General features: G+C 37.8%; 1 protein-coding gene across 1 annotated transcript in view; it reads left to right on the plus strand.

The window, feature by feature from the left end:
• The window catches only part of TRIP13 (thyroid hormone receptor interactor 13), a 123,624-nt gene that overhangs the window by 24,788 nt on the left and 83,572 nt on the right, over positions 1-15,264 (plus strand). Inside the window, exon 4 of the mRNA XM_053714355.1 lies at positions 5,698-5,827. Coding sequence (XP_053570330.1) covers positions 5,698-5,827 — 130 coding nt within the window. The remainder of the gene's footprint in view (positions 1-5,697; positions 5,828-15,264) is intronic.

Consider the following 15,264-nt stretch of genomic DNA (forward strand, 5'->3'; position numbering starts at 1 on the left):
TAAGGAAAGCCTATTTATATTCAGGTCATCTTCTTAGACCTGCAATTTCTTTGGCTGATGTTGCGGCTGCATCAACTTTCTGGTTGGAGAATTTAGCGCAACAAGAATTGGATTATGACGTATCTAGCATTATTTGCTTACTGCAATATGCTAATAATTTTATTTGTGATGCCATTTTTGATATTATCAAAATTTATGTTAGATCCACGTCTTTAGCTATTTTAGCTAGAAGAGCTTTGTGGCTTAAATCTTGTAATGCTGATATGACATCTAAGTCTAGATTACTATCTCTTTCTTTCCAAGGTAATAATTTATTTGGTTCTCAGTTGGATTCTATTATTTCAACTATTACTGAGGGAAAGGGAGTTTTTTTGCCTCAGGATAAAAAACCTATGGGTAAATCTAAGGCTTCTAACCATTTTTCATTCCTTTCGTCAGAATAAGGAACAAAAATAGAATCCTTCCCCCAAGGAATCTGTTTCCAATTGGAAGCCTTCCTCGAATTGGAATAAATCCAAGCCATTTAAGAAACCAAAGTCAGCCCCTAAATCAGCATGAAGGTGCGGCCCTCATTCCAGCTCAGCTGGTAGGGGGCAGACTAAGGTTTTTTTAAGGATTTTTGGATAAATTCTGTCCAAAATCAATGGATTCAGAGCATTTTTTCACAAGGGTATTGAATAGGATTCAGATTAAGACCTCCTGTGAGAAGATTTTTTTTTTCTCTCACGTATCCCAGCAAATCCAGTAAAAGCTCAGGCTTTCCTGAAGTGTTTCAGACCTGGAGCCTTCAGGGGTAATCATGCCAGTTCCTTTTCAGGAGAAAGGTCTGGGGTTTTATTCAAATCTATTCATTGTCCCAAAGAATGAAATTTCTTTCAGGCCAGTTCTGGATCTGAAACTTTTGAATCGTTATGTAAGAGTACCAACTTTCAAGATGGTGACTATAAGGACTATTCTGCCTTTTGTTCAGCAAGGACATTATATGTCTACAATAGACTTGCAGAATGCATACCTTCAATTTTCGATTCATCCAGAACATTATCAGTTCCTGATATTCTCTTTTCTAGACGAGCATTACCAATTTGTTGCTCTTCCATTTGGCCTAGCAACAGCTCCAAGAATCTTTTCCAAGGTTCTAGGTGCCCTACTCTCTGTAATCAGAGAACAGGGTATTGCGGTGTTTCCTTATTTGGACGATATCTTGGTACTAGCTCAGTCTTTACGTTCTGCAGAATCTCACACGAATCGACTAGTGTTGTTTTTCGAAAACATGGTTGGAGGATCAATTTACTAAAAAGTTTTTTTTGATTCCTCAGACAAGGGTCACCTTTTTAGGTTTCCAGATTCAGTGTCCATGACTCTGTCTCTAACAGGCAAGAGACGCTTGAAATGGGTTGCAGCTTGTCGGCACCTTCAGTCTCAGTCATTCCTTTCAGTGGCTATGTGCATGGAAGTTTTAGACCTCATGACTGCAGCGTCGGACGCGATTCCTTTTGCTCATTTTTACATGAGACTTCTCCAGCTTTGTATGCTAAATAAATGGTGCAGGGATTATACAAAGATATCACAATTAATATCCTTAAATCCCAATGTACAATGCTCTCTGACGTGGTGGTTAAATCACCAACGTTTAGTTCCAAGGGGCTTCTTTTGTTCGACCAACCTGGACTGTGATAACTACAGATGCAAGTCTTTCGGTTTGGGGATCTCTGAATGCTCAAGGGGTTTGGAAATCTCAAGAGTCGAGATTACCAATTAATATTTTAGAACTCCGTGCAATTTTCAGAGCTCTTCAGTTTTGACCTCTGTTGAAGAGAGAACCGTTCATTTTCTTCCAGACAGACCATATCACAACTGTGGCACATGTCAATCATCAAGGTGGGACTCACAGTCCTCAAGCCATGAAAGAAGTATCTTGGATACTTGTTTGGGCGGAATCCAGCTCCTGTCTAACTTTACATCCAGGAGAGTGGTCTCTCCATTCAGATGTATTTTCTCAGATTGTTCAGATGTGGGGTCTTCCAGAGATAGATCTGATGGCCTCTCACCTAAACAAGAAACTTCTCAGATACCTGTCCAGGTCAAGGGATGTTCAGGCGGAAGCAGTGGATGCGCTAACCATTCCATGGAATTATCATCCTGCTTACATCTTCCCGCCTCTAGTTCTTCTTCCAAGAGGGATTTCCAAAATCATCATGGAACAATCGTTTGTGTTGCTGGTGGCTCCAGCATGGCCTCACAGGTTTTGGTATGCGGATCTTGTTCGGATGTCCAAGTTGTCAACCTTGCCCACTTCCGTTAAGGCCAGACCTACTGTCTCAAGGTCCATTTTTCCATCAGGATCTCAAATCATTTAATTTGAAGGTATGGAAATTGAACGCTTAGTACTAAGTCATAGAGGTTTCTCTGACTCAGTGATTAATACTATGTTACAAGCTCGTAAATCTGTTTCCAGGAAGATTTACTATCGAGTTTGGAAGACTTACATTTCATGGTGGTGGTCTCATAAATTTTCTTGGCATTCTTTTAGAATTCCTAGAATTTTACAGTTTCTTCAGGATGGTTTGGATAAAGGTTTGTCTGCAAGTTCCTTAAAGGGACAAATCTCTACTCTATCAGTTTTATTTCACAGAAAGATTGCTAAACTTCCTGATATTTACTATTTTGTACAGGCTTTAGTTCGAATTAAGCCTGTCATTAAATCAATTTCTCCTCCTTGGAGTCTCAATTTGGTTTTGAATGCATTACAGGTTCCTCCATTTGAGCCTATGCATTCTTTGGACATTAAACTACTTTCTTGGAAAGTGTTGTTCCTTTTGGCTATCTCTTCTGCTAGAAGAGTTTCTGAGCTATCTGCTCTTTCTAGTGAATCTCCTTTTCTGATTTTTCATCAGGATAAGGCGGTTTTGTGGACTTCATTTCAATTTTTACCTAAGGTTGTGAATTCTAACAACATTAGTAGAGAAATTGTTGTCCCTTTCTTGTGTCCTAATCCAAAGAATTCTTTGGAAAGATCCTTACATTCTTTGGATGTGGTAAGAGCTTTGAAATATTATGTTGAAGCTACTAAAGATTTCAGAAAGACTTCTAGTCTATTCATTTTATTTTCTGGTCCTAGGAAAGGTCAGAAAGCTTCTGCTATTTCCTTGGCTTCTTGGTTAAAGCTTTTGATTCGTCAAGCTTATTTGGAGTCGGGTAAGATCCCGCCTCAGAGAATTACAGCTCATTCTACTAGGTCAGTCTCCACTTCGTGGGCTTTTAAGAATGAAGCTTCTGTTGATCAGATTTGCAAAGCAGCAACTTGGTCTTCTTTGCATACATTTACTAAATTCTACCGTTTTAATGTATTTGCTTCTTCAGAAGCAGTTTTTGGTAGAAAAATTCTTCAGGCAGCTGTTTCAGTTTGATTCTTCTGCTGATGTTTTAAGTTTTTCTAATCACTAAAGAATAAACTTATACTTTGGGTTGTGGATTATTTTTTCAGCGGAAAATGGCTGTATTTTATTTTTTTATCTCTCCCTCCCTAGTGACTCTTGCGTGGAGTTCCACATCTTGGGTATTTGATATCCCATACGTCACTAGCTCATGGACTCTTGCCAATTACATGAAAGAAAACATAATTTATGTAAGAACTTACCTGATAAATTCATTTCTTTCATATTGGCAAGAGTCCATGAGGCCCACCCTATTTTTTGATGGTTATGATTTTTTGTATAAAACACAATTATTTCCAAATTCCTTTGTTGATGCTTTTTACTCCTTTCTTTATCACCCCACTTCTTGGCTATTTGTAAAACTGAATTGTGGGTGTGGTGAGGGGTGTATTTATAGGCATTTTGAGGTTTGGGAAACTTTGCCCATCCTGGTAGGATTGTATATCCCATATGTCACTAGCTCATGGACTCTTGCCAATATGAAAGAAATGAATTTATCAGGTAAGTTCTTACATAAATGATGTTTTTAAGCAACTTTCTAATTTACTCCTGTTATCAAGTTTTCTTCATTCTCTTGCTATCTTTATTTGATAAGCAAGAATGTAAGTTTAGAAGACGGCCCATTTTTGGTTCACAGCCTAGGTTGTCCTTGCTGACAATAAACAAGTGCTGTCCAGTGTCTGAAACAAAAATTGGCTGGCTCCTTAGCTTAGATGTTGTCTTTTTCAAATAAAGATAACAAAAGAACGAAGAAAAATTTATAAAAGGAGTAAATTAGAAAGTTGCTTAAAGTTGTATGTTCTATCTGAATCATGAAAGAGAAAATTTGGATTTAGTGTACCTTTAATAATATCTACATTTCAAAATATTTCATTTTTAAGGCTTTCACCTCCCTCCTCACACTTAGGTCCTTGTGCAGATCTATTTTTCTCCAAACAATCTTCTATCCATTGAGCTGCTTGAAACTTAGTATCAGTTGATTCTGTGTACATAGATTTGCAGGGGAGCAAGGGCATTAAAGGGACTCTATCTGAAACGTAAAAGTTATTTTTCATGATTATGTCCCTTTAAAGGGACAGTCAACACCAGAATTTTTGTTGTTTAAAAAGAAAGATAATCCCTTTATTACCCATTCCCCAGTTTTGCATAACCAACACAGTTATAATAATATACGTGTTATCTTGTATCTAAGCTTATGCTGACTGCCCCCTTATTTCAGTTCTTTTGACAGACATGCGGTTTAGCCAATCAGTGCTCAGTCCTAGGCCACTTTACATGCATGAGCTCAATGTAATCTATATGAAACATGTGAACTAATGCCCTCTAGTGGTCAAAATGTATTCAGATTAGAGGCAGTCTTCAAGGTCTAAGAAATTAGCATATGAACCTCCTAGTTTTAGCTTTCAACTAAGAATAGCAAGAGAACAAAGCAAAATTGGTGATAAAAGTAAATTGGGAAGTTGTTTAAAATTGCATTTCCTATTTAAAACATGAAAGTTTTTTTTGGACTTGACTGTCCCTTTAAGGTCTATTTCGAACTCTGTTTTATTTTACAATATATTTTGTTTGCTGTGAGGATGGGCCATGTTATTTCTGCAGACACAAATTCACAGTTTTGAGAAGTACAAAACCAATAATATGTGATAATATCTTCAAGATAGAAAAATTGCCCAAAAATAATCCGACAGAAACCTCTGGGAGAGCATGATATTGTGAATAGATTAATGGAATTTAACAAGAAAATTAAACATTACAGCCAGGAATATACAGCATCTTGCGCTATATATTTAAAAACACATATTTCAGGATGAATAACCTTTAGATTATAATCTATTTTAAATAGATTTTTTTTCCCCTTATTTAAAAAAATAATTTATTTTTTTTTAAATTATTTTTATCCACTTTGACTATAAAATATATTTAGTGTTTAATGACCCTTTAAGGACTCTATGCATCTTTACATTTAAATGCCATATAAAGGCACTCAATTTAAAACATGTGGTGTTCATGCATCTTTTAATCAGTTTCTCGTTGTTTAACCCTACTTTAAGAAGCACAAAGCTTTTCTTCTTTTGCCAGCAATAGTACTGGAATAGCTTGCCTAATGTTGTATTTCTTATCTTATTTATTGCAAGTTCATACAGTTTAGTCAATATTCTTATTTCATAACTGGCAGAATTTTGTTTATTGCTATTAACGGTCCTCTATTTTTTCTGTTCAATTTAAAATCAATTATTTTTGTTTTATTTTCATTTTTTTGCAGCCTATAGATCTCAACAAATGCACCTTATTCATTCATATTTTTCATTTAAATGAAGAGGGACCGAGTGCAGAAAATCTGGAAGACGAAAATGATGGTCTTGTAGCTGCAAGCAACTGGCTTCTACCTTCTGGTACATTTTATAAATAGATTAAACAAGTAGTCAGTTTATTTGTTGAAGAGGTATTTCGATCATTTAAAGCCACATAACTTCATTATCACCTGTCTTTTTATATGCTCTTGTTTACAGTATCTTATAGATGCAAGATGGCTAGCAACAAAACATTTAATGAGACTTACTAGTGTAAAAAGTGATATGCTCTAATTTGTTACAGCATGTATTTTTTTCACTTCTGACCATATAACTGTTTTAAAGTTTAAGGTTAGTTTTGAGAAGTCTGCTGTGTGCCCTTTGTTTTCAGGTTTGGAAAATCCACAACTTTCAGACTTAAATTACAGTAAAAAAGGGCAGAATAAATTATGAAACTATAGTGCAAGTTTGTTTTACTATGTATAATTAATGTGTGTGTTCTCACACTCTTGTGTATGTGTGTGTGTGTGTGTGTGTGTGTGTGTGTGTAAAAATCAGTTAGGAGCCTATTGGAAATGAAGTAATAAATATCACTTGTTGGAGCTGGATAAGACTGTTGGGACGGATCAACAACAACTTTAATGTGGATATATAGTTGCAACCATCATTGACACAGAATAACTTGTATTGTAACAGAGCTAGATAGGTTAGTGTCCAAAGTAGCGTACACACCGTTATTTAACAATGCAGTGTCATTATCTTACAAGCTCAGAGGTGTTGTTGGACAATATACATGTGCCTTGAAAAACAGGCTGGATTCTCTAACAAGGCAGAATAAAGCCTTATCAAAGATTTGATACAATTGTGTACTGACTCTGTCACAACTGTCTGTTCGTATATTGGACATAAAAAATGAAAGCGTCTAAACAGTGTTTTTATATGTTGTAAAGATTAATACTTCCACATATATATATACTTAATTGGACAGAGCCAATTATGATACACTTGCTTACAGATAGTAACTACATTGATTAGAAACCAGCCCGCAATTCAAGACTTGCAATAGCTGAGGTTTAAAGTAATATGTCTAGCTAACCGTGTCGGTTTGCTTAAGCATAAGGATAATGGATAGTACACATATATAAATGTATTTGTATAAATATTGTGTAGTCCCTTAGACACTGTGACAAGTAAGTTAACGTTTATACTCGTATAATTAACCACAGTTTATTGTGTCAATTTCTAACACCTACCCTTAAAGGGACATAATACTCATATGCTAAATCACTTGAAACTGATGCAGTTTAACTGTAAAAAGCTGACAGGAAAATATCACCTGAGCATCTCTATGTAAAAAAGGAAGATATTTTACATCAGAATCTCCTCAGCTCAGCAGAGTAAGTTCTGTGTAAAAAGTTATACTCAACTGCTCCCAGCTGCAGGTAAAAAAATAAAAAAGAAATGAACTGCAGCCAATCAGCATCAGCAGTGCTGAGGTCATGAACTTTTACTGTGTTCTCATGAGATTTGACTTGACTCTCATGAGATTTCATTGTAAACTTCCTTTACCTGATTGGTGAAATAAGATGAGAGTGCACGATGCTCATCCCTTCAGACGTCCCAGGACAGACACACTAAAATGCTGCTTAGAAGTCCTTTACAATGGGAGGTGGCTACTGAGGAACTTTTGAGGTAAAATATCTTTCTTTTTTACATAGAGATGTTCAGGAGATATTTTCTAGTCAGCTTTTTACAGCTATGCTGCATCACTTTAAAGTGTTTAAACATTTGGGTATTATGGCCCTTTAACTAAGCAAAAAACAACTATAAATGCTGACTTTATTTGCAAAGCCAGCTCGCAACTCAAAACTTGCAATGACTGGGGCTCAAATGATATACCCTGCTTCCAGTATAGATTGGTTTAGGCTTGGGAGCTTATGAGGATGCTCATATATAAATGTAACAACGAAGATATTGTGTTATTCATTGAACAATATATTAAATGGTATTAATAATCTTAGAGTTGCTAGTGATTTATAATATTAGCTACTCGATATATGCTTTAAACTACGCAGAAACAACTTTAATACCATACAGGTAAAAAATTAGAATTGGAATTAGAGGAGGGGATGTGGAGCAAACTCTATTAAAATCTGAAAGCAAATGGATTTTCCTTTTTAAATACAGTTCATCCATTCGGCCTCAATGAGCTCAACAATTTCTCTCCCTTTCTATAAAGAACCTTGGGGTAGCAACTCCACTCCTAATACAGTTAATTTTTAGAAACCATATTCATTTTAAACTATAACTCAAGATAATGAATGCCAATATTGCAACTTTGTAATTTTTAAACTTATAATATTAAAATAGGGGGTTTGGCCATCCAATATGATCATGGGTTAACACTAGATACGATAACGTTCACTAAATTATTTTCGGTCACTCATTACTGTGTAATGTCATGTATTTGAGTAATTTTATTTGTGATTTTATTCTTCACACATATTCACAGATCTCCGTTATTATTTTTAGTGTGGAGACATTGAAGCAGTATCTGCACTGTATTTATGAATGTACGCTTAAGTTATTGTTTTCTTTTACAAGATATACAGAGTCCACGGGTTTCATCCTTTACTTGGGGGATATATTCCTTCTGCTAACAGGAAGTGGCAAAGAGCACCACAGCAGAGCTGCTATATAGCTCCTCCCTTAACTCCTCCCCCCAGTCATTCTCTTTGCCTATGCTAGTAATAGGAAGGGTAAAGTTAAGAGGTGATAAAATAATAGTTTTAGTTTCTTCAATCAAGAGTTTTTTTATTTTAAAATGGTACCGATGAGTACTATTTATCCTCAGGCAGGACATAGAAGAAGAATTCTGCCTTGAGTCTGATGATCTCAGCGGTTGTAACTGAGATACTTGTTTGCTTCCTACAAGATGACTGAGGAGGGGTGCAATATCTGACTGCACATTAGGTGCTTTCCCTATCAAAATTTTCAATTTTCCTTAACGTTTTAGCACTTTGGGGAAAACTGTGTACACTTTTTTTTCCTTAAAGGTACAGTAACGTTTTTTTTAACTAAATTGTTTTTCGCACATAATAAAGATTAATGACTTGTGCTGTTATTACTAGTCTGTTCAACATGTCTGACAATGAGGAAAGTCAGTGTTCTATGTGTTTAGAAGCCATTGTGGAACCCCCTCTTACATTGTGTCCTCCTTGTATTGAAAGGGCCCTACACTGTGAAGATCATATTTTAGGTAATGATAGTGTGCCTAAGGATGATTCTCAGTCTGAAGAGAACCAGGATATGCCACCTAATTCTCCCCAAGTGTCTCAACCTTTAATGCCCGCACAAGCGACGCCAAGTACTTCTAGTGCGTCTACTTCTTTTACTTTGTAAGATATGGCTGCAGTTATGTCTACTACCCTTACAGAGGTATTATCCAAACTGCCAGGTTTGCAGGGTAAACGCCATAGGTCAGATATTAATGTTAATACTGAACCCTCTGATGCCTTAGTGGATATTTCCGATGCACCCTCACAATGTTCTGATTTCGGGGTTAGGGTTTTATGTCTGAGGGAGAACTTTCAGCGTCAGGAAGTTTATTACCTCAGACAGATTCGGACGTCATGTCCTTTAAATTCAAATTAGAACACCTCCGCTTATTGCTCAGGGAGGTTCTGGCGACTCTGGATGATTGTGACCCTATCACAATTCCCCCAGAAAAATTGTGTAAAATGGAAAAATATTTGGAAGTACCTACTTACACGGATGTTTTTCCGGTTCCTAAGAGAATTTCTGAAATTGTTAAGAAGGAATGGGATAGACCAGGTTATACCGTTTTCTCCCCCTCCTAATTTTAAGAAAATGTTTCCCATATCTGACACCATACGGGACTCCTGGCAATTGGTTCCCAAGGTGGATGGAGCTATATCTACTTTTAGCTAAACGTACAACTATACCCATTGAGGACAGTTCTGCTTTTAAAGACCCTATGGATAAAAAAATAGAGGGTCTTCTAAAGAAACTATTTGTTCACCAGGGTTTTCTCTTACAGCCTATAGCCTGCATGGTTCCAGTAACTACTGCAGCTGCCTTTTGTTTTGACGCCCTGGAAGAGTCTCTGAAGGTTGAGACACCTTTTAGAGGACATTTTAGACAGAATTAAGGCTCTTAAACTAGCAAATTCTTTTTATGTCTGATGTTGCTTTTCAACTTGCAAAATTAGCAGCGAAAAACGCAGGCTTTGCCATTGTAGAGCGTTATGGCTAAAGTCATGGTCGGCTGACATATCGTCTAAATGTAAGCTTTTATCTGTTCCCTTCAAAGGCAAGACCCTATTCGGGCCTGAGCTGAAGGAAATAATCTCTGACATTACTGGAGGTAAGGGTCACACCCTACCTCAGGACAAGCCCCTCAAGATGAGGAGTAAACAAAATAATTTTCGTTCATTTAGAAACTTTAAAGGAACATCCTCTGCTTCCTCTTCCTCCACTAAGCAGGAAGGGAACTTTGCTCAATCCAAGGCTGTCTGGAGACCTAACCAGGCCTGGAATAAGGGTAAACAAGTCAAAAAGCCCGCTGCTGCTACCAAGACAGCATGAAGGGGCAGTCTCTGATCCGAGATCGGATCTAGTAGGGGGCAGACTCTCTTTGCTCAGGCTTGGGCAAGGGATGTACAGGGATGGAAATTGTGACCCAGGGGTATCAGTTGGAATTCAAGGACTTCCTCCCAAGGGGAAGATTTCGTCTTTCACGATTGTCTGTAGACCAGACAAAAAGAGAGGCGTTCTTACGCTGTGTAAAAGACCTCTACACCATGTGTGTAATTTGCCCAGTTCCAGATCTGGAACAGGGGCAGGGGTTCTATTCAAACCTATTCGTGGTTCCCAAAAAAAAAGGGAACCTTCAGACCGATTTTTACATCTCAAATGTCTAAACAAGTTTCTCAGAGTCCCATCGTTCAAGATGGAGACTATTCGTACAATTTTGCCAATGATCCAGGAGGGTCAATACATGACCACGGTGGACCTGAAGGATGGGTACCTTCACATTCCTATCCACAAGGATCATCATCCGTTCCTGCGATTTGCATTTCAGGACAAACATTACCAGTTTGTGCCACGGCTCCCAGGATCTTCACAAAGGTTCTAGGGCAGGGGTGTCCAAACTTTGCTCTCCAGAGGTTTTGGAACTACATTTCCCATGATGCTCAGCTAGATAAAATGCTGGCTGAGCATCATCGAAAATGTAGTTCCAAAACCTCTGGAGAGCAAAGTTTGGACACCCCTGTTCTAGGGTCTCTTCTAGCGGTTCTCAGGCCGCGAGGCATAGCAGTGGTGCCCTATCTGGACGATATCGTGATCCAGGCGTCAACCTATCATCTGTCCAAATCTCACACGGACATCGTGTTGTCATTTCTAAGAATTCACTGTTGGAAAGTGAATGTAGAAAAAGTTCACTAGTTCCACAGACAAGAGTTCCATTCCTGGGAACTCTGATAGACTCGGTAAACATGAAAATATTTCTGACAGAAGTCAGAAAATCAAAGATTCTAAATACTTGCAGAGCTCTGCAGTCCATTCATCAGCCATCAGTGGCTCAGTGTATGGAAGTTATCGGACTAATGGTAGCAGCAATGGATATCATCCCGTTTGCTCGCTTTCATCTCAGACCACTACAACTGTGCATGCTCAGTCAGTGGAATGGGGATTATGCGAATTTATTTCCTCAGCTAAATCTGGACCAGAGACGCTCTTTGGTGGTGGTTGTCACAGGACAATCTATCCCAAGAGATGTGCTTCCGCAGGCCTTCTTGGGTAATCGTAACAATGGACGCCAGTCTCCTGGGGTGCAGTCTGGAATTCCCTGAAGGCTCAGGGTGTGGGGACTCAGGTGGAGTCTCAATTGCCAATCAATATTCTGGAACTGAGAGTGATATTCAATGCGCTGCTGGCGTGGCCTCAGTTGGCTTCGGCCAAATTCATAAGATTCCAGTTGAACAATATCACGACAAAGGCATGTATCAATCATCAGGGGGGAACAAGGAGTTCTCCAGCGATGATAGAAGTATCAAAGATAATTCGATGGGCAGAGGCTTACTCTTGCCATCTGTCTGCGATCTATATCCCAGGAGTAGAAAACTGGGAAGCGGATTTTCTAAGTCGTCAGACTTTTCATCTAAGAGTGGGAACTTCATCCGGAGGTGTTTGCAAACTTGATTCATCAATGGGGCACACCGGAATTGGATCTGATGGCATCTCGACAGAATGCCAAACTTCCACGTTACGGGTCCAGGTCAAGGGATCCCCAGACTGTACTGATAGATGCTCTAGCAGTACCTTGGTCGTTCAACCTGGCTTATGTGTTTCCACCTTTTCCTCTCCTTCCTTGTGTGATTGCCAGAATCAAACAGGAGAGGGCTTCAGTAATTCTAATAGCGCCTGCGTGGCCATGCAGGACCTGGTATGCAGATCTAGTGGACATGTCATCTCTGCCACCGTGGAGACTGCCATTGAGAAAGGACCTTCTCATTCAAGGTCCTTTCCAACATCCAAAGCTGACTGCTTGGAGATTGAACGCTTGATTTTATCGCAATCCGGTTACTAGAAAAATTTACCATATGATATGGTGTGAATCCAAGGGTTACTCATGGAGTAAGATTAGGATTTCTAGGATTTTGTCTTTTCTCCAAGAAGGATTGGAGAAGGGATTATTGGCAAGTTCTTTGAAGGGACAAATTTCTGCTTTGTCAATTTTGCTTCACAAGCGTCTGGCAGATGTCCCAGATGTTCAGGCTTTTTGTCAGGCTTTAATCAGTATAAAGCCTGTGTTTAAAACAATTGCTCCACCATGGAGCTTGAATTTAGTTCTTAAAGTTCTTCAAGGGGTTCCGTTTGAACCCATGCATTCCATAGATGTTAAACTGTTATCTTGGAAAGTTTTGTTTTTAGTAGCTATTTTTTCGGCTCGAAGAGTTTGAGCTTTCTGCATTTCAATGTGATTACCCTTATCTTATATTCCATTCTGATAAGGTGGTTTTGCGTACTAAACCTGGATTCCTTCCTAAGGTTGTTTCAAATAAGAATATTAATCAGGAAATTGTGGTTCCTTCCTTGTGTCCTAATCCTTCCTCTAAGAAGGAACGTTAGTTACATAATTTGGATGTGGTTCGCTCTTTAAAATTTTATTTACAAGCGACCAAGGATTTCCGTCAAACATCTTCCCTGTGTGTTGTTTATTCTGGGAAGCGTAGGGGTCAAAAAGCTACGGCTACCTCTCTTTCTTTTTGGCTGAGAAGCATCGTCCGCCTGGCATATGAGACTTCTGGACAGCAGCCCCCTGAAAAGATTACGACTCATTCCACTAGAGCTGTGGCTTCCACTTGGGCTTTTAAAAACGATGCTTCTGTTGAACAGATTTGTAAGGCTGCGACTTGGTCCTCCCTTCATACTTTTTCCAAATTAAAGGATGAAACCCGTGGACTTGGTATATTGTAAAAGAAATTAATTTATCAGGTAAGCATAAATTTCCTTTTTTAAAAATGTATAATGCACATAGTATAATGTAATATTCACTAGTTATTTTGTTATAATTCATCATTTAAATTACAGTAGCACTAAACTTGTTTTTCAAGTTATATTACCACAAAATACTTCACTCCCAGCACACACTAGTAAGGCACTAGTATAATATCACTATTTTTTTAAATGCAATTAGCCCATGGCCTTAGTATCTAACTATGCAAACCATTTACTTATAATAACTCTGCTAATATGGATGTATGACCAATCACAAGTGTTATTATTCTTGTTGACAAACTACACCTAAGGATTGATTATTATAGCAATATTCGGTCTATTTATTTTTAGGCAAGATTACTTATTATTACAGGTATATATTTTCTTACTAATAATAAACAAAATTTCAGCAATACACCTCAAACGTTAGAACTTAGATTCTTAACAGCATTTTTGCCTGTAGTGTTCAAACTGATCGTGTTGTTCGATCTAGTTTCTATGATGACACGGACTGACACTGGAAGGCTGGTGATTGACTAACAACTGATGACATCATCCTAAGAGGCGTGACTACCACGCTATAAAAGACCAGTCAGTGAGCGGCGTGCTTACTCTTTGAAAAAGCCGAAACGCAAAACATGTTAGGGACGTTAGGGTACTGGTGAGAAGTCCTAGGAGCTCCTGTATTTTTAGTATGCCTTAGGTGGCCTATTGTTCTTATTCACTCAATATATTTACTTTAACCATTAACAGAGTGGCTCTATGCTGGGTTAATTATAATATAGGATCTTGTAAAGACTATTTTGTGTCTGTCTTTTAATATTGGACAACTTTATGTTCCATGATAGACTTAATGATAAAAATTACATAAACTTTGCAATATACCTTAGGGGGTATTTACATCTATAACTTGCTTCTAACATAATAATCGGTGGGAAATGATGCGATTATAAAAGTAGATCTGCCTGATACACTATGTACACACGAGTATCATTGTATGCATTAACGTCTAAACTAGCATATACAGGCAGCAGAATATATTATTCAAGCCCTATTTTTTGTGAGTTTAGAGCTGTGGGCTGCATCTAGAGGGGGTTACAAATGTTATTTATTTTTTACCTGTATGGTATTAAAGTTGTTTCTGCGTAGTTAAAAGCATATATCAAGTAGCTAATATTATAATTCACGCGCAACTCTAACATTATTAATACCATTTGTTTAATATATTGTTCAATGAATAACACAATATCTTCGTTGTTACATTTATATATGAGCATCCTCCTAAGCTCCCAAGCCTAAACCAATCTATACTGGAAGCAGGGTATATCATTTGAGCCCCAGTCATTGCAAGTTTTGAGTTGCGAGCTGGCTTTGCATATAAAGTCAGCATTTATAGTTGTTTTTTGCTTAGTTAAGGGTAGGTGTTAGAAATTGACACAATAAACTGTGGTTAATTATACGAGTATAAACGTTAACTTACTTGTCACAGTGTCTTAACGGACTACACAATATTTATACAAATACATTTATATATGTGTACTATCCATTATCCTTATGCTTAAGCAAACCGACACGGTTAACTAGATATATTACTTTAAACCTCAGCTATTGCAAGTCTTGAATTTCGGGCTGGTTTCTAATCAATGTAATTACTATCTGTAAGCAAGTGTATCATAATTGGCTCTGTCCAATTCAGTATATATATGTGGAAGTATTAATCTTTACAACATATACCAACACTGTTTAGACGCTTTCATTTTTTATGTCCAATATACGAACAGACAGTTGTGACAGTCAGTACACAATTGTATCAAAACTTTGATAAGGCTTTATTCTGCCTTGTTAGAGAATCCAGCCTCTGTTTCAAGGCACAGGTATATTGTCCAACAACACCTCTGAGCTTGTAAGATAACGACACTGCTTTGTTAAATAACGGTGTGTACGCTACTTTGGACACTAACCTATCTAGCTCTGTTACAATACAAGTTATTCTGTGTCAATGATGGTTGCAACTAT

Source organism: Bombina bombina, chromosome 5 (assembly GCF_027579735.1).
Source record: "Bombina bombina isolate aBomBom1 chromosome 5, aBomBom1.pri, whole genome shotgun sequence".
Classification (NCBI taxonomy): Eukaryota; Metazoa; Chordata; class Amphibia; order Anura; family Bombinatoridae; genus Bombina; species Bombina bombina.